The sequence below is a fragment of the Bos indicus genome, chromosome 17 (genome assembly GCF_029378745.1).
Source record: "Bos indicus isolate NIAB-ARS_2022 breed Sahiwal x Tharparkar chromosome 17, NIAB-ARS_B.indTharparkar_mat_pri_1.0, whole genome shotgun sequence".
NCBI classification, from domain to species: Eukaryota; Metazoa; Chordata; class Mammalia; order Artiodactyla; family Bovidae; genus Bos; species Bos indicus.
Window position 1 is genome coordinate 28,946,084 of NC_091776.1, and position 26,834 is coordinate 28,972,917.

General features: G+C 37.0%; 1 protein-coding gene across 7 annotated transcripts in view; it reads left to right on the forward strand.

Annotated features, from left to right (window-relative positions):
* SCLT1 (sodium channel and clathrin linker 1) overlaps window positions 1-26,834 on the forward strand; it is a 237,950-nt gene that overhangs the window by 85,461 nt on the left and 125,655 nt on the right. For all 7 annotated transcript variants that reach the window (XR_011561108.1, XR_011561109.1, XR_011561107.1 and 4 more), the window contains 3 exons: window positions 552-674; window positions 8,696-8,761; window positions 13,127-13,197. Coding sequence is in view for 3 of the 7 variants with exons in the window: in XM_070769109.1 (XP_070625210.1) it covers window positions 552-674; window positions 8,696-8,761; window positions 13,127-13,197 (260 nt within the window). In the remaining 4 variants the exon portion in view is untranslated. The remainder of the gene's footprint in view (window positions 1-551; window positions 675-8,695; window positions 8,762-13,126; window positions 13,198-26,834) is intronic.

Genomic DNA, 26,834 nt, shown 5'->3' on the forward strand with positions numbered 1-26,834 from the left:
CTCTCCCCTCAGATCACATTTATAAACAAGAATACATCCAACATTTATCAAGTTGATTGTGTCCAGATGTTAGCAGTATTTATTATCACATGGTTTTAAAAAATCAGGTAATTTTTTCTTCTGCATTTTTCTGTATTTTCATAATTTTTTAGGATAAACATTACTTTTGCAATCAGAAAAAACCACTTGTGCTTTACCAAGGAAAGTTTTCTTGGCTTACACTGGTAGAATTTTTATGGCTTACACTACACTTTTTTGTGGAACAAGGAAAGTGGTTTAAATCTCTCTCTCTGGTTGAAGGGTTTTCATTTTGCTATTAAATCTGAATAAAAAGAAAATTTCAAACTAAAGAATTTTAATGTTTAGTTTTATTCTCTAATTATTAATACAACTTTATATCATCAAAAATATTGCAACCATACCATCTTGTATAAATTCTATTTTTATTTTGTGACTTTATATATAAGAAGTCATTGTGTAAAAGAATGTGATTCATTTATCCTGTGTGGTAGCCTACTAATAATGAGTTTGCTAATGTTTTTCTTTTATAGGAAAAAGCTCAGGCTGTAGAACTCTGGCAGACTGTTTCTCAGGAGTTGTACAAGCTACAGAAACTTTACCAAGAACATATGACTGAGGCCCAGATTCATGTTCTTGAAAGTCAAAAGCAAAAGGTAATTTTGGATTTCATGGTTTTCTTGTGTATCAACAAGTTGCATTCTGGAGAAATTCAGTTTTGGCGAAGAATGCCCAAGTCTCTAGTGTAAATTTATGTTGGCAATAAATAGATCTTTGATGGTTAGAAATCTTTTGAACACATTAAATGATTAAAATAGTGCCTAGTGTACATTGGGTTTTATAATGTTATTAGCCCTGCAAGCTGTCTTTAGGGCTAAAAAGTGGCCATAAGATTTTATGTATAAATGAATCTCTAAAACTTTTATACTCTTGATTTTTTTACCTGATTAAAAAAAAGACCAAAACTGTTCATTAGTTTATGGACAGTGAAGAAGGCTACTCAAATATGACAATACTGTGTAAAACAAAAATGTTAACAACTTAAATGTGACCTTTTACTGAAATAGATGTTAAGTGCCTCTAACATAAATTCATCAGAATAGGATTTTAAAAGAGGAAGGAATCTTAATGGTTATTAAGGATTTCTTTATGTCCAAAGCAAGAATCATTTTATATTCTTTTAAAGTGGGCATATAACTTTTGTTTTATGTCTCTGTTAACACACACTCACTATCTCACAAGACCATCCATTCCATTGCAAAATCTACCTCCCTTATCTTTCCATTGATTCTTTTCTGCTAGGTATATTGAAGACTTTATGACACAGAGCAGGTATCTTTTTTATGCTTTGGTGAACTTAGAATATTCCTTTTTAAGTTCAGATCAGCTTCCAACATTTTATCCTTTGAACTTTCAATGTATGAAATAACCTTAGTATTCCTGCGATGTGAATTTTTTGCTAGTCCCCCTTCTGGGACATCTTCATCATTTTCATCAGAACTTCTTTCTTCACTCATGTTGGGTTCACTTTCACTAAGTTACCCTGCCGGTGTGTCTGTACTCTCCTGACTAGTGGCAGTGTCCATGTTCTCACATTCAGATATTTTCTCCTGTAACTTCATTTACAACAACATCCAGAGTTATCACTTTCTGTTTCTTTGCAGCAGTTTTGTCTTCATTGGCTAATTCCTTCTTTCAGTTATCAATTATTTAAAAAATGTCACATGAGTATATTATCACTGGAAGAAAAGGAGACAGCACAACTGCACACTTTGCTATCTGTGCATGAACTGAGTAACAGAAGCTCTGAGACAAGACACAGACTTCGAAAGTAATTAGACACTGATCATGATGTTCTGTTATCACATAGTCAGTTGTAGACTGAAGAGTTAGCAGTAAAGTCTGTGTTTTATGTAATAATAATTACTATACTGAGTAATATATAATCAATGTTATATATAGTATTATACAGTTAATGTATTGGTGTCTGAAATTTGAATCATGTTATACAGGACTAATATAATTGAACAGCACTGTAGTAAGTGAAAATCATGCATTTCAAGACTACAGGACATGGACTGCCCATACTCTTTCAGTGCATGAGATGCTGCATTGTTGTCTCATATTTCATTCTGTTTAGTTGTGCTGAATTATAAAGTCCTTTAAAATGTGTTTAAAGAGGAACAATAATAAGCCAAATATCGAAGCAACTGGTGAAATAAAGATTCTTCTGACCATATTCTCATATAGTGAAGAAAGCAATTCTCCTTCTTATCAAGACTATTATTGGTATATGTGTTGGTTAGGAAGGAGGTTGACTTTTCTCACCACAGTATCAGACCATACTTTCTCCACAGAAATTCATAGTAATTTATACATACATATGTGTGCATGCGTGCATGCATGTCAGATTGCTTCAGTTGTGTCTGACTATTTGAGATACTATGGACGGTAGCCTGCCAGGCTCCTCTGTTCATGGGATTCTCCAAGCAAGAATACTGGAGTGGGTTGCCATGCCCTCCTTCAGGGGATCTTCCAGATCCAGGGATTGAACCCACATCTCATGCCTCTCCTTCCTTGGCAGGTGAATTCTTTACCACTAGCACCACCTGGGAAGCCCCATACATATATGTAATACTGCAGTTTATGTTATACATAATATAATACTTAACAAAGCTAGTGGAGGTGATGGAATTCCAGTTGAGCTATTTCAAATCCTGAAAGATGATGCTGTAAAGTGCAGCATTCAATGTGCCAGCAAATTTGGAAAACTCAGCAGTGGCCATAGGACTGGAAAAGGTCAGTGTTCATTCCAATCCCAAAGAAGGGCAATGCCAAAGAATGCTCAAACTACTGCACAATTGCACTCATCTCACACGCTAGTAAAGTAATGCTCAAAATTCTCCAAGCCAGGCTTCAGCAGTACGTCAACCATGAACTTCCAGATGTTCAAGCTGATTTTAGAAAAGGCAGAGGAACCAGAGATGAAATTGCCAACATCCACTGGATCATGGAAAAAGCAAGAGAGTTCCAGAAAAACATCTATTTCTGCTTCCTTGCCTATGCCAAAGCCTTTGACTGTGTGGATCACAATAAACTGTGGAAAATTCTGAAAGAGATGGGGAATACCAGACCACCTGACCTGCCTCTTGAGAAACCTATATGCAGGTCAGGAAACAACAATTAGAACTGGACATGGAACAACAGACTGGTTCCAAATAGGAAAAGGAGTACGTCAAGGCTGTATATTGTCACCCTGCTTATTTAACTTATATGCAGAGTACATCATGAGAAACGCTGGGCTGGAAGAAGCACAAGCTGGAATCAAGATTGCCGGGAGAAATATCAATAACCTCAGATAAGCAGATGACACCACCCTTATGGCAGAAAGTGAAGAACTAAAGAGCCTTTTGATGAAAGTGAAAGTGGAGAGTGAAAAAGTTGGCTTAAAGCTCAACATGCAGAAAACTAAGATCATGGCATCTGGTCCCACCACTTCATGGCAAATAGATGGGGAAACAGTGGAAACAGTGTCAGACTTTATTTTTCTGGGCTCCCAAATCACTGCAGATGGTGACTGCGGCCATGAAATTAAAAGACGCTTATGCCTTGGAAGGAAAGTTATGACCAATCTAGATAGCATATTCAAAAGCAGAGACATTTCTTTGCCAACAAAAGTTTGTCTAGTCAAGGCTATGGTTTTTCCAGTGGTCATGTATGGATATGCAAGTTGGACTATAAAGAAAGCTGAGCACTGAAAAATTGATGCTTTTGAACTGTGGTGTTGGAGAAGACTCTTGAGAGTCCCTTGGACTGCAAGGAGATCAACCAGTCCATTCTAAAGGACATCAGTCCTGGGTGTTCATTGGAAGGACTGATGCTAAAGCTGAAACTCCAATACTTTGGCCACCTGATATGAAGAGTTGACTCATTGGAAAAGACTCTGATGCTGGGAGGGATTGGGGGCAGGAGGAGAAGGGGATGACAGAGGATGAGATGACTGGATGGCATCACCAACGCTATGGACATGAGTTTCAGTGAACTCCGGGAGTTGGTGATGGACAGGGAGGCCTGGCATGCTGCGAGTCATGGGGTCATAAAGAGTTGGACACGACTGAGCTATTGAGCTGATCTGACTGAATACCTAACATAATATCTTACAGTCTTATTATTTGCAAATGATTTGTAATTACTGAGTGCTTTGTTGTAACTCAGGATTTGAATGTGTCTGTAGGGTTCCCTGGTGGCTCAGTGGTAACGAATCCTCCTGCCAATGCAAGAGACACAAGAGACATGGGTTCGATCCCTGGGTGGGAAGATCCCCTGGGTAACGAAATGGCAACCCACTCAAGTATTCTTGCCTGGGAAATCCCATGGACAGAGTAGCTTGGTGGGCAACAATCCATGAAATCACAAAGGAGTCAGACACGACTTAGCATCTAAACAACAACAAATATTTAAAACTATGAAGTAATTCCAATTCTGATTCCTTTCCTGTGGATTTTTGATAAGGCAGCTATCACTGTGTCTGTCTTCAACTCTTACAGTTTTCAAATTCCAGTTCATGAGTATTTGTTTTATTATCATTACAAATGGGTATTTTTACCTAAAGAAGTCATAATAATACTTATGTTGCTTTTCAGTTTACAAAATGATTTTTCCAAACATGCCCTGGTTTGAAAATAACACACATGTAGTCTGAGCTGTAATACTTTTACCTCTGAGATCTAGAAATCATTTCTAATATAAATATGTTTTTGAAGGCTGTTTCTTCATTTAGGTCAGTAAACTAAGCCATTAGATTTTGTTTTCCACCTGAATAAGATCATTTTTATGGTACAGCTTTGAAGTTAGGGGTTTTGGGGAGGTTTTAGTTGTTACTGTTGCTGTTTGCATAGACCTTACAGATAATACTTTGTCTTTATTTGAAGCTCTAGCTATCAAGCTTTAAATCTGTCATCTGACATATTAACAGCTCCTCTCAGCTTTATGTCACCTGCATATATGATGTTTAATTTGATCATAGTAGATAATTAAAAGGTTTAAAACTTGTGGAGCAGTCAAACCATGAGACTCATAAAAAGAGGAAAAGGCATAATAATAACTGTGCCATGGTTTGTATTATAGGTTTTAAATAGGTTTGAATGCGGTTTTTCAATATGGGACAAGGTGTCTCTATCATACCTGTCTCCTGATGGATTGATTTCTAGAAATAATTTTGATGTTGTTCAGTCACTTAGTCATGTCCACCGCTCAGTCATTACCCCATGGACAGCAGCACACCAGGCTTCCCTGTCCTTCACCATTTCCCCGTGCTTGCTCAAAATCAAGCTGTCCATTGAGTCAGTGATATCATCCAGCCATTTCAACCTCTGTCATCCGCTTCTCCTCCTACCTTCAGTCTTTCCCATCATCAGGGTCTTTTCTAATGAGTCAGCTCTTTGCATCAGGTGGCCAAAGTATTGGAGCTTCAGCATCAGTCCTTCTAATGAATATTCAGAACTGATTTCGTTTAGGATTGACTGGTTTGATCTCCTTGCAGTCCAGGGAACTCTCAAGAGTCTTCTCCAACACCACAGTTCAAAAGCATTAATTTTTTGGTGTTCAGCCTTCTTTGTGGTCCAACTCTCACATCCATACATGACTACTGGAAAAACCATAGCTTTGACTAGACGGACCTTTGTTGGCAAAGTGATGTCTCTGCTTTTTAATATGCTATCTAGGTTTGTCGTAGCTTTTCTTCCAAGGAAAAAGCATCTTTTAATTTTGTGGCTGCAGTCACCATCTGCAGTGATTTTGGAGCCCCCAAAAATAAAGCCTCTCCCTGTTTCCATTGTCTCCCCATCTCTTTGCCATGAAGTGATGGGACTAGATGCCATGATCTTCATTTTTTGAATGTTGAGTTGTCAGGCAGCTTTTTCACTCTCTTTCACCTTTATCAAGAGGCTCTTTAGTTGCTCTTCACTTTCTACCACAAGAGTAGTGTTATCTGCATATCTGAGGTTATTGATATTTCTCCCAGCAATCTTGATTCCAGCTTCTGCTTCATCCAGCCTGACATTTCACATGATGTACTCTGCATAAGTTAAATAAGCAGAGTACTCCTTTCCCAATTTTGACCCAGTCTGTTGTTCCATGTCCTGTTCTGTTTCTTGACCTGCATACTAGTTTTGCAGGAGGCAGGTAAGGTAGTCTGATATTTCCATCTCTTTAAAGAATGTTCCACAGTTTGTTGTGATCCATACAGTCAAAGTCTTTAGTGTAGTCAATGAAGCAGAAGTAGAGTTTTTCTGGAATTCGCTTGCTTTTTCTGTGATCCAGTGGATATTGCCAATTTGATCTCTGGTTCCTCTGCCTTTTCTAAATCTAGCTTGAACATCTGGAAGGTCTCGGTTCACATAATGCTGAAGCCTGGCTTGGAGAATTTTGAACATTACTTTGCTAGTATGTGAAATGAGTGCAATTGTGCGGTAGTTTGAACTTCTTTGGCATTGCTGTTCTTTGGGTTTGGATGGAAAACTGACCTTTTCCAGTCCTGTGGCCACTGCTGAGTTTTCCAAATATGTTGGCATATTGAGTGCAGCACTTTGACAGCATCATCTTTTAGGATTTGCCGTAGCTCAGCTGCCATTCCATCACTTCCACGAGGTTTGTTTATAGTGATGCTTCCTAATGCCCACTTGACTTTGCACACAGAGATGTCTGGCTCTGGGTGACTGATCACAGCATTGTGGTTATCTGGTTCATTAAGATCTCTTTTGTAATGTTCTTCTGTGTATTCTTACCACCTCTTAATATCCTCTGCTTCTGTTAGGTCCATCCCATTTCTGTCCTTTACTGTGCCATCTTTGTATGAAATGTTCCCTTGGTATCTCTAATTTTCTTGAAGAGATCTTTAGTCTTTCCCATTCTGTTCTCTTCCTCTATTTCCATTGTTCTCTTAGGAATTCTTTATCTCTCCTTTCTGTTTTTAGAACTCTGCATTCAAGTGGATATATCTTTCCTTTTCTCCTTTGCCTTTTTGCTTTTCTTCTTTTCTGTTATTTGTAAGGCCTCTTTAGACAGCCGTTTTGCCTTTTGCATTTCTTTTTCTTAAAGATAGTTTTTATTACCACCTCCTGTACAATGAATGTCACAAACCTCCATCTATATTTCTTCAGGCACTCTATCAGATCTAATCCCTTGAGTCTGTTTGTAGTCTATTTGTATTTCCACTGTATAATCATAAAGGATTTGATTTAGATCATACCTGAATGGCCTCATGGTTTTCCCTTTCTTCAATTTAGGTCTGAATTTTGCAATAAGGAGTTCATGATCTGAGCCACAGTCAGCTCCAGGTCTTATTTTTGCTAACTTCTCCATCTTCGACCACAAAGAATGTAATCAGTCTGATTTCAATATTGACCATGTGGTGATGTCAATTTGTAGAGTTATCTCTTCTGTTGTTGAAAGAGGGTGTTTGCTATGACCAGTGTATTTTCTTGGCAAAACTCTGTTAGCTTTTGCCCTGCTTCATTTTGTACTTACTCCACAGCCAAACTTGCTTGTTACTCCCAGTATCTCATGACTTCCTACTTTTGCATTCCAGTCCCCTGTGATGAGAAGGACATCTTTTTTTCGTGTTAGTTCTAGAAGGTCTTGTAGTTCTTCATAGAACGATTCAACTTCAGCTCTTTGGCATTAGTGATTGAGGCATAGACTTGGATTACTGTGATATTGAATGGTTTGCCTTGGAAACGAATAGAGATCATTCTATTTTGAGATTGAACCCAGGTACTTCATTTTGGGCTCTTCTTTTGACTATGAGGGCTACTCTATTTCTTCTAAGGGATTCTTGCCTATGGTAGTAGATACAATGGTCATCTGAATTAAATTCGCCCATTCCGATCCATTTTAGTTCACTGTTTGCTAAAATGTTGGTGTTCACTCTGCCATCTCCTGTTTGACCACTTCCAATTTACCTTGATTCATGGACCTAACATTCCAGGTTCCTATGGAATGTTGTTTTTTTACAGCATTAGACTTTAATTTCACCACTAGACACATCCACAACTGGGCGTTGTTTCTGCTTTGGCTCTGCCTCTTCATTCCTTCTGGAGCTATTTCTCCGGTCTTCTTCAGCAGCCTATTGGTTCATCTTTCATTGGTTCATGAAAGAGTTCATCTTTCAGTGTCATATCTTTCTGCCTTTTCATACCGTTCATGGGTTTCTCAAGGCAAGAATGCTGAAGTGGTATGCCATTCCCTTCTCCAGTGTACCACTTTTTGTCAGAACTGTCCACCGTGATCCATCCATCTTGGGTGACCTACATGGCCTGGCTCATAGTTTCATTAAGCTAGACAAGACTGTGATCCATGTGATCAGTTTGGTTAGTTTTCTGTGATTGTGGTTTTAATTCTGTCTGCCCTCTGATGGATGAGGATAAGAGACTTGAAATAATGATTTCACGTAAAATAATGAGCCACGTTAGTTTCCATATTGTCAACTTATTTAATTTTGTAGTCATTAAACATTTCTTTTTATTTCTTTGACTATTGATCTCATAGTACTTGTTGGAAGAAATACAAGTGATGTCATCTAGATTTAGGCATAATAATTTTAGACTTGATTTTAGTCTAATTTTAAATATGGGTTTTAAACACAATGTTATTTATGTACCCTTTCTTCCTGCTATAGGATCAGCTGACAAGTTTTCAGCAGCTGACCAAGCATCTTCATGTTACTAATGAGAACGTAGAATTGGTAAGTGAAAATATCCATTTAATGCACTTATTACATAAATTAGAAATTGTCACTGTAAGTAGTTGTATTTTTGCTAAGGTAAATCAACAAGATAAAAAACTTGAAATTAAAATAGGTAGGCAGTACTCTTTTCTTTTTATCTGTCTTTTCTTTTGCATTCAGTAGCATGACATGGGAGTTTACAGTAGGTTCTAGAGATATAAAACTAACATCTATCTGAAATATATTCTAATCTGAAAATGCTCTTAGGGTTTTTGGTAAGATCTGCTGAGAATAATCTAGACTGTGAGTGCCTCAAAAGTAGGGTTCATTCTTTATTCTTAGTATTTCTTCTAGAATATGGTATTTCAGTTCAGTTCAGTCACTCAGTCGTGTCTGACTCTTTGTGACCCCATGAATCACAGCACGCCAGGCCTCCCTGTCCATCACCAACTCCCGGAGTTCACTCAGACTCACGTCCATGGAGTCAGTGATGCCATCCAGCCATCTCATCCTCTGTTGTCCCCTTCTCCTCCTGCCCCTAATCCCTCCCAGCATCAGAGTCTTTTCCAATGAGTCAACTAAGGTATCAACTAAGAATGGTGGAATTGCTAGACAAATGAGTAGCCCAAATGCTTAAAACCAGTAGGACACTGAGAACCACTTGTTAGTTGATTGACCACCCATCACCTGAATTGCTACACCTAAATTTCCCTGTAATTTTTCCGAAAAGAAATAGAATTAGCCTTCCCAGTTGTGCTCTTTAACCCCTACACACACACTTTTCTTTGTTGTTGTTGTTTTTTGTTTTCCTTCTTGGAATTTTATTTTACCTGATTGTTGAGTAATAGGATTATGACATCTCAGGTAATTCCTCTCTTTCCTTTCTTCATTTTGCTTAGTTACCCTGCTAATCCTTGTTAGTTCCTAATGCAAATGTCTTTGTTTAAGAGTGGAGTTGTGCCATTAAAAGTAAGTTTATCCAATCAATTTTATTCTACTTTAAAAAATTTCTCCTTTAACCATGTAAAAAATAACGAAATTTCTCCCTATTTATGTTAATATTGGAAGTTTCTAATCACTTATTTTTAATAATGTGCTTCTTAGAGTTTTAAAATAGTACTAAAGGGCTCCAAAATAAAATGATGACTGGCTTCCTTAATTAAGAAGTCTTGTTTCTACATGACATGAATAATTTAACCTAACGTCACAATTGCTTATTCTTTCAGTATTTCCTAAAAGTGTGCTATTAACATAATCCTCTGGAATTTTATACCACGGTGCCCATATTTTATTTTATTCAACCCTAAATTATTCTGATGAAAGTCATAGAAAGCTATGTAAATATTTACAGGACATACTTAAAAAATTTCTAGTGAATGAGTGAAAGTCACTCAGTCACGTCTGACTTTGCAACCCCATGAAATTCTCCAGGTCAGAATACTGGAGTGGGTAACCATTCCCTTCTCCTGGGGATCTTCCCAACCCAGGGATCGAACCCAGGTCTCCCGCATTTCAGGCAGATTCTTTACCATCTGAGCCACCAGGGAAGCCCACCTCCCCAAAAAAAGAAAAAAATTGTAAGGTGTTCATAATAACAGACCAAAACTAAGAATAATAAACTATGGATATAATAATAGAGATACAGAAATGAAAGTTGGATGAAGCACTTATGTTATAAGGAGCAAAGAAAAGACTATCCTGTGATCAAAGAAAAATACTAAGAGAAATTTTTTAAGAGTTTGTCTTAATACATCATACATTAAGGTATAAAGAAGACTCTATGAAATGTAAATGTTAAGTGATTGTAAAGATTTTGTAAATCTCAAGAGCATTCAGAGCATGGTCATAGAAGGAAATTTGAGTCAAAATCAAATAATTTCCATTAAAAATTTTTCTGATTATATGAATAAACTCTTAAACGAATAGATTCCTATATATGTACAGAAAGTTGATGAGTATATAATAAATAAAATCTTTTACAACCAGTGTACTTTAGTAATAGGCAGAATGTAAAATGCCCTGAACTAAATGATACCTAAAAATATGTTTATATTTATTTATTATTACTATAGATACAATAAGAGTTTATGTTTCCTACAGATTGTCTTTACTGAAAGCATATTTTTCTTGAGATTTATTCATCTCTATAAAGTAACCCAAAAATATTTGTCAATTGCATACTAAGTTCCTTCCACTGTCACGGGTTCTCTAGTTGAAGAGAAATGTGCATTTGTTCACAGAGCCCCTGTCTAACTGGTAGAATAGGAATGACATTGGAAATAATTGGTGATTGAAAGGGAGACTTTCAGGGTCCTTTATGCATCTCCAAATTCTATATTATTAATATATTACACAATTTTCTTTGTGATCACAAATATGTAACATCATAAAGCCATATTCAGATGCAATTGTTGAGCTCTTACTAGGCTTGCTATCAGGTTATGTGTGATTGTTCGCTACGCTAGCTTCTTAAAATTCACAATTCTAATGTATACTTCCACTAATTACTCTACATAATCTACCTTTAAAGTGCTCACATAAACACAAGCACTAGTTATGCCAGTTCAAAGACTATATGTTATAGTAAAACATTAATGGTACATTACAAACGTTATAAAGGAATTCAGAAACATGAATCAGTTTGGGCTGAGTCATTGAGATAGCCTCACAGGAGAATTTGAATCGATATTAAAGATCATCTAGTCCCTCAAATGATATAGGCATCCTTCTATTAAATGCTTTTCAGCTTAGATGATTCTCTAGTCACTGCTTTTAATATCCCTTCCTTGTAAGAAATCTTATCATTTCCCCCAAAGAGCCTGTTCCTTTGAATGCTGATTATTAGAAAGCTAAAATCTTTTTACCAGATTTCCTCCCACCGATGTATGATTTTATCTTTTGGAATAACATAGAACAAAATCATTTCATTTTCAAGTCGGCCTTTCAGTTATATAATCATATGTCTTGCATAGCTTATGCCCTATGTCACATCCACTTTTCTGTCTTAACTTTTTAATATACCTACCTCTCATTATTCTATCCTTTCTCTGTATGCCTTGATGGTCTCTTAAATTGTAGCCTGTGATTTAAATATTAAACTCTGTACTGGAGTTGTCTACTTCCCAAGGTAAAGATACAGTCCTCAGGCTCTCTTTCATGTCTTAATTAGGAATTCATTCATTCCTCAAAGGTGCAAGTACTTTGAATGTACTGAATCATGTGCAGGATGTTGGCAGTTCTGAGTGGAACTGGTCTTCAAAAATATGCTCATGTTGTAGCAAGGAATATTAAACTTTAAATACAGTACTCAAATGTGCTGCAGTGTGCATTATGAAAGTATATATAAAGTTTTATCAAAATGCAAAAAGGAAACAGTTTTGTCTTAAGAGTGAGTGGACCACATGGGGTATGCAGTGCTGAATGCTGGCAGAATGAGGACATCCCAAGTAGAGGGATATTACAAAAGTGTATTTAAAATATGAAGTTCATGAAATTGGGTAGAGTATGGAAAAAGCTCAGTGAAAACTGCTTCAGGGACTTTAGTTGGAGAGAGGTGTGAATGATCTGTTAAAATGGGAAGAGGCTATCGGTTAGAAGGTAATAATAATTTATATGATGTTGCCTTTAAGGCATATAGCAAATGGTAATGATAAGGAATTTGTATCATCATGATAAAACCAGCACTTATGGAAGATAATTCCCTTGGAAAAAGAGTTTTTGTACACTTGGAAAGCTGTTCCATATCTTACTTTAGCATTAGCAGACCTTGAGGAAAGCGTCCCAAAGTATATAATTTATTTGGGCAGTAATACCAGGAAAAACCAGTAGGGGAGAGGAGAAATAAGACTAGGAAGGGAGAACAAGGCAGCCAGTAAAGGATTTTTATCAGTTAAGCAAATTAACCCTGTGGGTAACTGAAACTTAATCCCGCAATGAACTCTGGAAGCCAGTTTATAAACAGGCTTAGAGTTATTCTACCATAGAGCAAGGGAATTTGGGATTTTTACCTACCAGTTTCCTTCATTCATTGTTTTTGGGCTCTTAGAGAACAGGCTGGGGACATGAATTCTACACCACCTGTAGCCGTCTACATAGAAAAAGACTACACAGAAAGACTTTGCTCTTTAGGTGAGCAAAGGAGGCTTAGAAGGCCAGAAAAAATCAGAAGATGCAGAAATGTAAATACAAGTGGTGTGAAACAAAGCAGTTGTCTGCTGAAATAGGGAAGGCAAGGAAAGAGGGCTAGGGCTATGTTTTATCATTAAAAAAATCTAATCATCATCAGGAGTTCATTTTTTTCACTTACATACCCTGTAGTTAGTCTGACATAGAGTTTTAAATGTTCTAACACTAAATGTTTCTATTTTTTTTTTCTTGTGGCAGACTAATCAACATTTTCTGACAACAGTAACTGAACAAAGTGCGGAAATCGAGCAACTCCGAAAACAACTTAGGTATTCTCAAAAATAATTTTTGTTATAATAATTACTTTTCTTCATTGGAAGTGATGATGTCATAGTTCTTTCCGTGAGTGGTTTTTTTCCCCTCCCTTTTAAACTTCTGTCAGTTACTTCTCCCATGCCTGGCCTTTTGAGTCTGAAGAGACTGAAAATCAAGACTGTCAGTCAGGAGGCAACGATAATACATATATGTGAAAGGATGTCCCATGATGGCAAATCCAGTGTCTATAGAAAAAAATCAGTCCTCTTAAAAATTTGTTTCTACACATATTTTTCTTTGAATTCCCTCATAAGCAGACCCGAAGAGTTTCAAAGCATGTACGTTATTTAGAGGTAATACCAGTGAACAGCAGTAGCGAAGTAGGGAAGTGAGACCGGGGAGAGGAGGAGAAGGCAGATAGTAAAGGGTTTTTAAAAATCACTCAGCTTAATACCATACATATATTATGACCCAATGGTTCAATAGTCATTGCATTAATAGACTTCAGAGGATAAACTCCAAATGACCAAAAATAAACCTTTTTTCACTTCTCATTCCCCTTAGTCATAATACTTAAAATTCAGAAGTATAGTCATATAAGGTTCTGTACTATGATGCTGTCATATAGAAATATCTTTAAATTGTATATTTATATTTTACAAAAAATACATTGTTACTCTTTGTTAAATGAACCTTGCTATTTATTTTGTTTTTCCTACCACCATGTATTTTGCCCTGCAAATACATTAATTGGGTTTTTTAAAGACCTACTTTACAAAGTTTTATATACCATTCTTTATATTTTTATTTTATTAACTTCATGAACTTTTAAAATTTAATTTAGTAAATTTACTTTCTTTCTCCCTAGACAGTTTTACTTCTGGGCTTTTATTTAATTCTTATTTCTTTCAGAGTTAATGATTTTGCAATTTAAAATAGTAATGATTTTTTTAATTGCAAGATCATCTTCCTCTTTTTTTTGCAAAATGAAAGTTTTTTAAATTATAAAAGTAATGTAAGTCCATTATAAAAGCACTTTGGATAGTATGAAGACATCACATTGCAATAAAATTCTGACAGGAAGTTAATACAGACTCCATAGGTTAAGAGCACAGTCCCCAGTGTGACTGCACTCAACTCAGACACGAACCACAAGTTGAGGGGTCCCCAGGCCACTCAGACCTCTCTGATCATTGAATGCAAATATGTTGGTGTTCCCCCTAAACCCCCAGGGTTGATAGTTCTCAAAAATGGCTCAGAGAACTTAGGAAAGCACCATACTGGTGATTAAAATTTTATTACAAAGGGCGTAAATCACAACCAGCTAAAAGAAGAGACTTTTCGGTGAGATCTAGAAAGATCCCAAAAGCAGAGCTTCGTGTCCTTTCCCAATAGAATCAGTGTGTTTCGCCCTCCTGGGACATCAGTGTGTTTACCAACCAGGAGTCTCACCTGAGCCTCAGTGTCCTAAGTTTTTACTGAGGTTTTATTATGTGCATATGCTTTATATTGGGCTTTCCTGATGGCTCAGCAGGTGAAGAATCTGCCTGCAATCCAGGAGACACAGTTTGATCCCTGGGTCAGGAAGATCCCCTGGAGGAGGGCATGGCAACCCACTCCAGCATTCTTTCCTGGAGAATCACGTGGACACAGGAGCCTGATGGGCTACAGTGCGAAGGGTCACAAAGAATTGGACAGAACTGAGTGGCTAAGCATGCTTTATATTAAACGTAGACAAGTTTACATTACAATTAAGTGAAATTTATGATGACTGCATCAAAGAGCAAAATCCTATGTGAATCAGTTTCTGAATTTTAAGTGTTATGACTAATTGAATGAATCATTGATCACTTGATTGAACTTAATCTCCAGATCTCCTTCCCTCCCTGAGGGTCAGGAGGTCGGGCCTGTATCACATGGCTCAGAGATCCAACTCTGTAGTTACATGGTTGGTCTTTCTAGTAGACCTCCTCCCATACTAAAACTCTGTAGGGGCCTACCATGATCAGTTCATTAGCATAAACTCAGGGGTAGTCTCAAGTAAAGACATTGCCTTTACTTGGGAAGTTAAGGATTTATATGCCCCATCCTAGAAGCTTAGACAAAGACCAGACAAAGTTATTATGCAACTCAAGTGGAAAATAAAAATCTCATAATTCCATTATTTAGAGGTAACTATTATTATGCGAAGAGTTGACTCATTGGAAAAGACTCTGATGCTGGGAGGGATTGGGGGCGGGAGGAGAAGGGGACGACAGAGGATGAGATGGCTGGATGGCATCACTGACTCAATGGACGTGAGTCTGAGTGAACTCCGGGAGTTGGTGATGGACAGGGAGGGCTGGCGTGCTGAGATTCATGGGGTTGCAAAAAGTCAGACACGACTGAGCGACTGATCTGATCTGATTATTAACTTCTTATGTGTATAACTTAGGTTTGTGTATTTAAACATTTTTGTAAAAAAAAGGGGAGTGGTCAGATCAGATCAGATCAGCTGCTCATTCGTGTCCGACTCTTTGCGACCCCATGAATCGCAGCACGCCAGGCCTCCCTGTCCATCACCAACTCCCGGAGTTCACTCAGACTCACGTCCATCGAGTCAGTGATGCCATCCAGCCATCTCATCCTCTGTCGTCCCCTTCTCCTCTTGCCCCCAATCCCTCCCAGCTTCAGAGTCTTTTCCAATGAGTCAACTCTTCGCATGAGGTGGCCAAAGTACTGCAGTTTCAGCTTTAGCGTCATTCCTTCCAAAGAAATCCCAGGGCTGATCTCCTTCAGAATGGACTGGTTGATCTCCTTGCAGTCCAAGGGACTCTCAAGAGTCTTCTCCAACACCACAGTTCAAAAGCATCAATTCTTCAGCGCTCAGTGTTCTTCACAGTCCAACTCTCACATCCATACATGACCACAGGAAAAACCATAGCCTTGACTAGCCGGACCTTTGTTGGCAAAGTAATGTCTCTGCTTTTGAATATGCTATCTAGATTGGTCATAACTTTCCTTCCAGGGAGTAAGCGTCTTTTAATTTCATGGCTGCAGTCACCATCTGCAGTGATTTTGGAGCCCAGAAAAATAAAGTCTGACACTGTTTCCACTGTTTCCTCATCTATTTCCCATAAAGTGATGGGACCAGATGCCATGATCTTCGTTTTCTGCATGTTGAGCTTTAAGCCAACTTTTTCACTCTCCACTTTCACTTTCATCAAGAGGCTTTTGAGTTCCTCTTCACTTTCTGCCATAAGGGTGGTGTCATCTGCATATCTGAGGTTATTGATATTTCCCCCTGCAATCTTGATTCCAGCTTGTGTTTCCTCTAGCCCAGCATTTCTCATGATGTACTCTGCATATAAGTTAAATAAGCAGGGTGACAATATACAGCCTTGACGTACTCCTTTTCCCATTTGGAACCAGTCTGTTGTTCCATGTCCAGTTCTAACTATTGCTTCCTGACCTGCATACAAATTTCTCAAGAGGCAGATCAAGTGGTCTGGTATTCCTATCTCTTTCAGAATTTTCCACAGTTTATTGTGATCCACACAGTCAAAGGCTTTGGCATAGTCAATAAAGCAGAAATAGATGTTTTTCTGGAACTCTCTTGCTTTTTCCATGATCCAGCGGATGTTGGCAATTTGATCTCTGGTTCCTCTGCCTTTTCTAAAACCAGCTTGAACATCAGGAAGTTCACGGTTCACCTATTGCTGAAGCCTGGCTTGGAGAATTTTGAGCATTACTTTACTAGCGTGTGAGATGAGTGCAATTGTGTGGTAGTTTGAGTATTCTTTGGCATTGCCTTTCTTTGGGATTGGAATGAAAACTGACCTTTTCCAGTCCTGTGGCCACTGCTGAGTTTTCTAAATTTGCTGGCACAATTGAGTGCAGCACTTTCACAGCATCATCTTTCAGAATTTGGAATAGCTCAACTGGAATTCCATCACCTCCACTAGCTTTGTTCGTAGTGATGCTTTCTAAGGCCCACTTGACTTCACATTCCAGGGAGTGGTAAACACACTAATAGCCTATTTTTTTTAACTTATAGATAATATGAATATCATATCAATATTATCAACCATAACATTGTATAGTATACTACTATGGATGTGCTATATTTATTAGTTAAATTCTTAAATTCACTTTCTACTTTTACTCCTTTTTCATATTTAATAGAATATTTAGTAGCCTTTTTATAGGCTACCTATCCATCAGACATTACACTTAGAGCAGTTTTAGAACAGTAAATACATATAGTTAGTGTTAGATATTGTTATTATTTATAGTGATTAAATAAAATTTTAATACTGCTAAAGAAATTAAGGTGAATCTTATCTAATTTAGGATGTTTAGAAGAAAGGCCAATTTGATTGAATCTTTTGTTATATACATTTTTAAAAACATGTTTTTAAAATTGTTTTATCATAAAAACACTAGATACTAAAGCATAAACTGACAGAAACACAGGATGTGGTAGAGCAAATCCATAATGCTAGTAAAGAGTTAACACTGATACGATCTTTATGTGTTAAATATAAGTTAAATCTGATAAAAATTTAACTCATATAAAAGATGTGACTTATGTGATTAACAACTTGATCTAACACACGTCTGTAAAACAGTGAATCCATTCTTTGAATAAATATTTATAAGCATCAGCTGTGTACCAGCCTCTGCACATGGGCTACATCAATGTACAATACAGTAAAGACCTCTGTCTTTCTGGAACTGACATCTAACAGGAGAAGCAGACAATAAACACGATATCTTAGCATGTTAAGAGGCAATAAGTGCTAGAGAAGAACAAAGCAAAACAAAAAATCTCCCTTTAATAAATTTTGCTGGGGAACTACTTCTTAATCAAAATTTAAGCACAAGCCAAAAAGGTAAAAATTGATTTGTTTGAGTATGTTAAAATGTAAAACTTGCATTATAAAAATTAATATAAGTCAAATGAAGACTTTGCAAAGCGTGCAGCTGACACTGCATTAGTGTTGAGCACACATTGCCTAAGCATCAATAAAAATAAATAAAAATCCATACACTATTGGGCAAGGGATATGAACAAACATTTCAAAAAATATAGCAATCAGGAAAATGCAAATTAATACTGTGGAATATAACAACAAGGTAAAAGACAATTACAGTATGATGCAATTCATATACACTTCCAATGTTTTAAACAACAGTGCAGATTATGGACATGTGTGTTTTAGTTATATATGACATATTCATATATATAAAATAATTTTAAAGTATGTGTGTAATATATATACACGTGTGTGTGTGTATACACACACGCATATATTGTGCATGTGTGCATGCATGTACTGTTATTAAAGAATAAATTAAAAACATGTCCAGAAATAGTATAGGGAAAAAGATAGTAAATTATGGTAATTGCATCCTGTGGAATACTGTTCATCATTTAGAAACATGTATTTACATGTAAAGATGTAGTAACAGAATCATAGGGTAGAGCTAGAAAACAAGGTTATGTTGAGAAAGTAAAAATATGGATCTATGGCACAAAAATACATACATGCATATAATAATATATATTTTACCAGTATATGTATATATCCAGGGATGTATCTGGAGAAGGCAATGGCACCCCAGTCCAGTACTCTTGCCTGAAAAATCCCATGGATGGAGGAGCCTGGTAGGCTGCCGTCCATGGGGTCACTAGAGTCGGACACGACTGAGCTACTTCACTTTCACTTTTCACTTTGCTGCATTGGAGAAGGAAATGGCAACCCACTCTAGTGTTCTTGCCTGGAGAATCCCAGGGACGGGGAAGCCTTGTGGGCTGCCGTCTATGGGGTCGCACAGAGTTGGACACGACTGAAGCGACTTAGCAGCAGCAGCAGCAGGGATGGATCATATTTTAATGTGAACCTATAAAATGAAGGGGAATGAGATAGATTGGAAATGAACAGGAAAATAAAAATAAGAGCAGATTTTTCACAGCTAATAGTCATGGGCAGATCATGGAGTCACAGAAAGAATAGTGTGATTAACTCAACTCTGTATTCAAGGTTCAGAGAAGAGTGGAAGAAAAAAAGAATAAAAGAATATGAGGTTTATGATATCAGTAGGATAAATCAGGGTGTGGAAATTATGGAAGGAAAATGAATAAGGAAATTGGTTCATAAAGATCTACTATAATATGATTGTTGTTATGTTAGTCGCTCAGTTGTGTCTCAGTCTTTGCGACCCCATGGACTGCAACCTGCCAGACTCCACTGTCCATGGAATTCTCCAGGCAAGCATACTGGAGTGGGTAGCCATTCCTTTCTCCAAGGGATCTTCCCCACCCCAGGATTGAACCCGGGTTTCCTGCATTGCAGGCAGATTCTTTACCATCTGAGCCACCATATTGGGAAACCCAATATGATGATAATGCAAGACAGTTTCTGAGACTATTGTTCAGTTTGATTTCTTCTATAAATTCAGGAAGTTGAGCTAAATGATTATTAAGATACCTCTAGCCATAAAATTTCATGATTCTTCTAATGCCTTTTAGCCCAATATCACCATGTTCTGCCCATTTTCTCTATATAGAGTTTTTAGTTTAATTCTCTATATAGAGTCTTTAAAAAAAGACTGGGCTTTTGATACTGGGCTAAAGGACATTGGAAGAATCAAGAAATTTTATGACTAAAGGTATCTTAATAATCATTTAGCTCAACTTCCTGAATTTATAGAAGAAACCAAACTGAACCAAAGTCTCAGAAATTGTCTTCCGGGGTTGCACAACAAATTCATAGAGGAGCTAAATTAGAACTTGTATTTTGTAATTGCTACTCTAGTGAGTTTCTAAACCTGACTCGAACAGTATTCACAGCAGTAAGGAAGTCAAGAATGAAAGTTGATCATTAAAGAATGATGAGTGGATATATTGTTTTTTGACAACTATGTTATTTGGTTTTTGGGCATCTGAGTCTGAAGATTATAAATTGAGATTACAGATTAACAAAGCTAGTTTTGGTTTTCTAAAGCCTAAAACATCTTAAGTGTTTAACTGTCCATGAGCAACTTTGCCATAATATTTACTGACAATATTACATAGCTTAACACTAAGCAATTCAGAGTTGTATACATAAAACTATGCTTGCTTTTCCTGCCACAGGCTTGAAAGAACAGAAGGATAAGCAGATGCTTCTTTTAGGGAAAAGGATGTTGCTTTCAAGTTTGACAGATTCTGAATGATGGGCATATTGATATTACCAAAATTTAGGTTTTGAGATGCCCTGTATGTGTGTATCTGTGCCAAAAATAACTACATTAGAAGCTATTTAAACACTAGCTTTGTGTAAGTGTATACTTATACTGAAAATTTACTAGTTTCAATTTGTTGTTTGATGTTAATGATACAAAAAAAAAATGAGAATCATGTGAACTTATAATTAAATCTTTTATCATTTTTCTTTTCAAGAGTTTCTAGTGATACCCATCATAGCAGACAAAACTTGTCAGCCTAGTTTCAAAGAGCGTTCATTCACCTGGTCTTTCCCAACCCTCCAGTTAGATACGATAGTCATTTTGCTGTTTCTCATGAAGAACTTTCCGTTCCTTCCTTTTTGCATTTGATCTTTATTCTGTTTTGTAGAAAATTTGTAATTTTCTAAATCTGGTTTAAGCTTGCCTTCTCCAGGAATACTTCTCTCATTCATTCCAGCAGATATTTTTACTGTTCTTTTCTTGTGGATATACTGAGCATTTATTCCTTTTAACTGAGATTTTATGCTATTTTTTTCTGTAGGTGATTTTTTTGTCATATATATTTGTTTATAATGTATATTCAGCTGAGTCATGAAAATAATTACTTTTCAGGCCATGTGTGCTCAGATTTTATATCTGCCTTGTGAAGTCTTTGAAGGAAAGGACTTCATTTGTGTGTCTTTTGGGAACAACAGTATTATCTTTGTAAAAGTATGTAGTGTAAAGATTGACTCAAAAGCATTTGTGTAAGGGTTCATAGTATCTTTTCATTAGAGAGGCATTATCAGAGTATTTATTAAAAAAAAACTTTAGCCATTAAGGAATGATCTCATTAGCAGGCATAGATAACTGTTTTTGTATACAGAATTTGTAACTTAGCAGTCTATTTTTATTTATTGAGGACTTACATACTACATGTGTGCTCTCAATGTAGAAACAGTGTTTATTAAGTTTATGGATGATGTGAAAGCCTCTAAATTGTTGAAATTTGACCTATTTCATCTTATGTACACTTTTGTGGCTTCCATAATCTCTAAAGATAAGAGCTTATTAAATTTTTGTAGCTCAAACGTCTCCTGGTTATCTCTACCAAGATAAGTCAGAGGTAATAAGCTTAGCATGTTATTAATATCTCTTGAATCTTCTCTTTGTATTTATAAATGGCACCGTTCAGTTTCTGCTTCACAAAATTAGGAGGCATCCTAAATTCTTTTCTGTCCCAACTCTACCTTCTGAGTGTCTCTCAGATCCTTCACTTCTGCATCATTACGTTGTTATTGCCTTTGCTCAGTCCATCATCTCATCTGAGCTTCTGCAGTAACCTCCAGATTGGCTTACCTCTTCTCCATCTTCCTTTTTCATACTGTCATCAAAATGATCTTTCAGAAGTAAAATCTGATCATGTCAGTCTCCTTCAATGACTTCAAAATGCCTATGGGATATGATCGAAATTATTTAACATGACATGAAGTCTTCTGTGACCTGACCCCTGACTACTTAACTCTATACCTTGTCGCTCTTCGTCTCAGTTTCCTGAACTATTCCCAGTTACCCAAACAGGCTGTGCTATTTCGTAAATCCCTCCCTGTGCTCAAATTGTTCAGGGTGCCTAAAATGCCTTTTCCTGATAAATGTCTTCTCAGCTTTCAAGGTTCAGAAGTGTCATATCTTCTAGAAATCACTTTCTGCATCTTATGGTTTCTTCCTCCCCAGGTACAACCAAATGTGCCTCAGCCATAAGCTGCACATTTATCTGTCACAGTATATTTAACACTTTAATGTACTTAATTCTTTACATGTTAATCACTTTGCTAGTTTTTAAGCTCCTTAAAAGTATGGATCTTTATGTAGCCCTTTTTACCTTACCATCATCTAAGACAGTGCTAGACATCTGGCAAGATGCTCAAAAGGAAAAAAAAAAAAAACAACTTTTTGAGTCGTTAAGTCAGTTAATTCATTAAATTGCATTTCATCAGAGGGGCAAAGCTAAACTCATTTATGTGGATTTTCTATTTGTGTATTTTGCCGCCAATCTTTGGGGGCACAACTGTTTTCTTAGACTGTCATTATTTAGAAAATGACATTTATATTCCTCAACCATGCAGTAACATGTGTCCACTTAGTAGTCCTGTATGAAGAAATCTCGTGCCGTCGTGTTTTGTGATGCCCAGTTGTGAATCATAATTTTGTCCACTGTATTCTGCCGTATCCTGTCACTTAGTGGATTACTGCAGTGCCTGTGTTTAAATAACCGTTATTTAACTTAATAATGCCCCAAAGCACAAGAATAGTGATGTTGGCAATTCAGATATGCCAAAGAGAAGCCTTAAAGTGCTTCCTTTAATGAAATGGGGAAAATTCTCTGTTTAATAAAGAAAAAAAGCTTCTACTGAGGTTGCTAAGACCAATGGTAAAAACAAATCTGCCTGAAATTGTGAAGAAGGAAAAAGAAATTCATGCTGATTTTGCTGTTGCACCAAACTGCAAAAGTTACAGCCACGATTTGTGATAAGTGTTTAGTTAAGATGAAAAAGGCATTAAATTTGTACAATAAGAGAAAGACCACATTCACAAAACTTCTATTATTGTTAAAATTGTTTTTATTAATTTTTGCCATTAATTTCTCATTGTGCCCAATTTAAGCTTTGATTTATGTGTTGTATAGAGAAAAACATGGTATACGTCGGTTTCAGTAGGATCCACGGTTTTAGGCATCCACTGGGAGTCTTGGGACATGTCTCCTGCAGATAAGGGGGGACTGCTGTATATGTACCTCTGCCAGGTAATAGTTTTATTTTAGCTGAGATAACAGATTTTTCTCAGATGTCTTATGTCCCAATTTGAATAATATTGTGTCTTTTATTATAAAGATGCTATGGAAATCTGGAATTCATTGATCACTAGTTTTGATTCATAGTGACTCTTGGAAACTATCCTTTGTGAGAAATGGCCCTGAGCAGATGTGCTTAGTCATAAGAATTGCCAGACAGTTTCTTATGCGTTGGCAGCTAGTTTTTCTGAGAGTAGAAAACTTAAGAAATAGGGTTTTGCTGTCAGTTTCCTATCTCTTCACCCTATTTTGCTTTAATGTTATTTATGGGGTTACCGCTTATTCAAAAATGTTTGTATCTTTATCATTTAAACTTTCGGGCATAAAGAAGAATATGAGACTTTACTTCTAGAACATACTAGTCAACAGCAGAAAGAAATTTCATAACTTCATGTTTGGAACTTTTGCCTCTTACAATAGGTGATTACTAGTTTATTTCAAAATGTATTTTTTATTGATAATTTTATTTTGCAGACACTCCACATTTGTATACCTGACCCAGAAGTACACTTCTGTGTGATGTGAAGTATAAAGAGCATAGACATTGAAGTCAGACAGCTTTAGATTAGTATTCTTATTTTAAATTTCCTCTTGATTTGGCCACGTTGCTTAACTGAATGAACTTTAGTTTTGGGGTTTTTTTTTTAATGTCTATTGAAGTACACTTGATTTGCAATGATGTGTTAGTTTCAGGTATAGAGCCAAGTGACTTCAGTTATACATGTACATATATCCTCTCTTTTTTAAAGATTCTTTTCCCATATTAGAGTACTGAGTAGAGTTCCCTGTGCTGTACACTAGGTTCTTATTATTTATTTTATATGTAATAGTGTGTACATGTCAATTCCAGTCTTCTAATTTCTTAATCTCTGCAATAGAAAAAACTTCTCTCCATTGCTCTGGAAATCAGCCTTTCCTTTGTTGTTGTTGCTGTTAATTTCTAGGAACTAGATAAAGCGTTCCTTTCTTTTCCCCTCCTTTCTATTGTTATATCCCCGTGTCTTGCCAGCTGTACAGCCCTAAACTTGTTTCTTCTTGTATGTTGTTCCATCAGTTATAGTCACTCTTTTTACAAATCTTAGTCTCCTATAGTTTCTTCTAAGACCTCAGGTTTGTATACATACCTCCCCTGATGATTCCTCAGATAACTGTATTTTCTGCTTCCCATTCTTTGAAATTGCTTGGAGGAAAAACCTGTATTTGCTATAGTTGTTTCTTAGAATTTCTTTCAATTTGGATTTGCCCCCTATCTCTATTCTCCTCCTCAAGTTGACTGATAACTTTTTTGCCTTAAAACAAAATCCTTCTTTCTCCTTGGTTATTGATTCTTTTCAACTGATGATTTTTATGTCCTTGAAAATTTTTCTTCTAGGTCTTTTTTGTTTGTGTCCTGATTTCTTCTGTGACTTTTGTCACTGTTTCCTTTTTTTTTTGCTTTTCCCATTTCCATCCTACCTGCTAAAAGTAGAAATGTCTTAAATTTCTGGCCATGTTACATAGTTTCCCTGCTCCACCCTCTCCTTGGATGATCGCCTTTACCCTACCCAACTTAAACTTTCATCTCAATGACAGTGTTTCCCACATGTGTACTCTGGTCTTGATCACTTTGTTGAGCTCTATACTTAATACTAGGGCAGTGGTTTTTAAACTATTTTTAGTTAAAAAATCTTGAACACAAAACCCTAATATATTGATAAACGTAGAATTGCTGTGATTGATGTGAGGAGGGCAATCTTCCCCATCTTAGTAACTGGTACTATCTTCAGACCAGTGAATCTTGCTTCGTTCTGCTCTTTTGCTTTACCCTCATACCCAAGTCATGTTTGCACTGATCCAGGTGATGATAAGTCCAGTCATCACCGCTGTCATTGCTACCCCAAGCCATCACTCTCTCTCTCTTGTCTTTGCCTCCTCTCTGTTTTCCCTGTTTTCTCTCTTACCCCACTGTTGTTTATTCTCCACACACCGACCCAAAAAATCTCAGAGCATAAAGCAAATCACATCACTCACTTGCATATAACACTCAGTGGATTTCATTGCAGTTGGAACAAATTCCAAAATTCTTTCCTTGCCCAGAGGCATTTATATTATCTGATGTCTCTGCCTTCCTCTCTATCTTCATCTTACACTTTTCTCTCTATGATGCATCCCAGTTAATTGTTCTTTATTAAGTACCTTTCTCATACGCTTTGCATTTATTATTAATTCTCGCTGCCTGTAATTTCTTCACCTTGTGTGCGTGCATGTGTGCTCCGTCATGTCTGATTCCTTGCAACCCCGTGGACTGTAGCCCACTAGGCTCCTCTGGCCATAGGGTTTTCCAGACAGGAATCCTGGAGTGGGTTGCCATTTCCTTCTCCAACTTAAACCTTAGATTTTCTTAAATCAGCCCCATTGTCTTGCTTAGCTCAAATATTCCTTCTTTATAGACAGGTTGTCACTGATGATCCAAGTCTCTCTTCCATTGTTATATATCATTTGCTTCATGGCATTATCACATTCTGAAATTATCTCATTTATTTGTTTACATATTTGTTGTCTGTCTCCCCCTAAAGCAATATAAACTGTATGAGGCTTTTTCTCCCTTGTTTGCCACTGCATCAGCAGTGCTGACAACTTAGTGTAGTTCCGGTGAAAATGAAAGTCGCTCAGTCATGTCAGACTCTTTGTGACTCATGTACTATACAGTGATTCTCTAGGCCAGAATACTGGAGTGGGTAGCCTTTCACTTCTCCAGGGGATCTTCCCAGCCCAGGGATGGAACCCAGGTCTCCCACATTATAGGTGGATTCTTTACCAGCTGAGCCACAGGGAAAGCCCAAGAACACTGGAGTAGGTAGCCTGTCCCTTCACCAGAGAATCTTCCTGACCCAGGAATCGAACCGGGGTCTCCTACATTACAGGTGGATTCTTTACCAACTGAGCTATCAGGGAGTAGTTTGGGTTGGTGCTCAGTAAAAATAAGCATAGGAATCCTGAAATGGCTAAAAATAAACAAAAGCTGAATGAGCCACAAACATGTGAAACTCAACATGTCCAGATTATATTCATAGTGCAAGGCGTACTATAAACAATCAATAAATATTTGTTCAAAGAGTGAATGGATAGAATCCCTTAAATTCTGTCTCTGTAAAATCTATGCCATCTCTCCCAGTGGAACTGCTTGCTTATCGTTACCATCACTCATATAGACATTCCCTGCCTTTTATTCAAATTCCTAAAGTGTAGCTCTGATCTCATTATATTTGAGTAGCTCTCCATTGCCCTTAAATTAATACAGATTGCCTAACTTGTCAATTAAGGTCATTTACGTTGTAGCCCCTGTTGCCTTTTTCAGTCTTCCTTCCCTTCTTCCCTAAATAAGCTCTACACCTGCCTACCTTTATGCTTGAACTTATTTGTTCCTTCCTGAAGCTCTTTTTAGATTTACTCTTGTGAGTAAATTTACTCTTGTGAGATCTCTGCTTGTGAGATTTACTGTTCGGCCTCTGCCAATTCTTACTTTCAATACCTCCCACATGGAAAAAGCAAGAGAGTTCCAGAAAAACATCTATTTCTGCTTTATTGACTATGCCAAAGCCTTTGACTGTGTGGATCACAACAAACTGT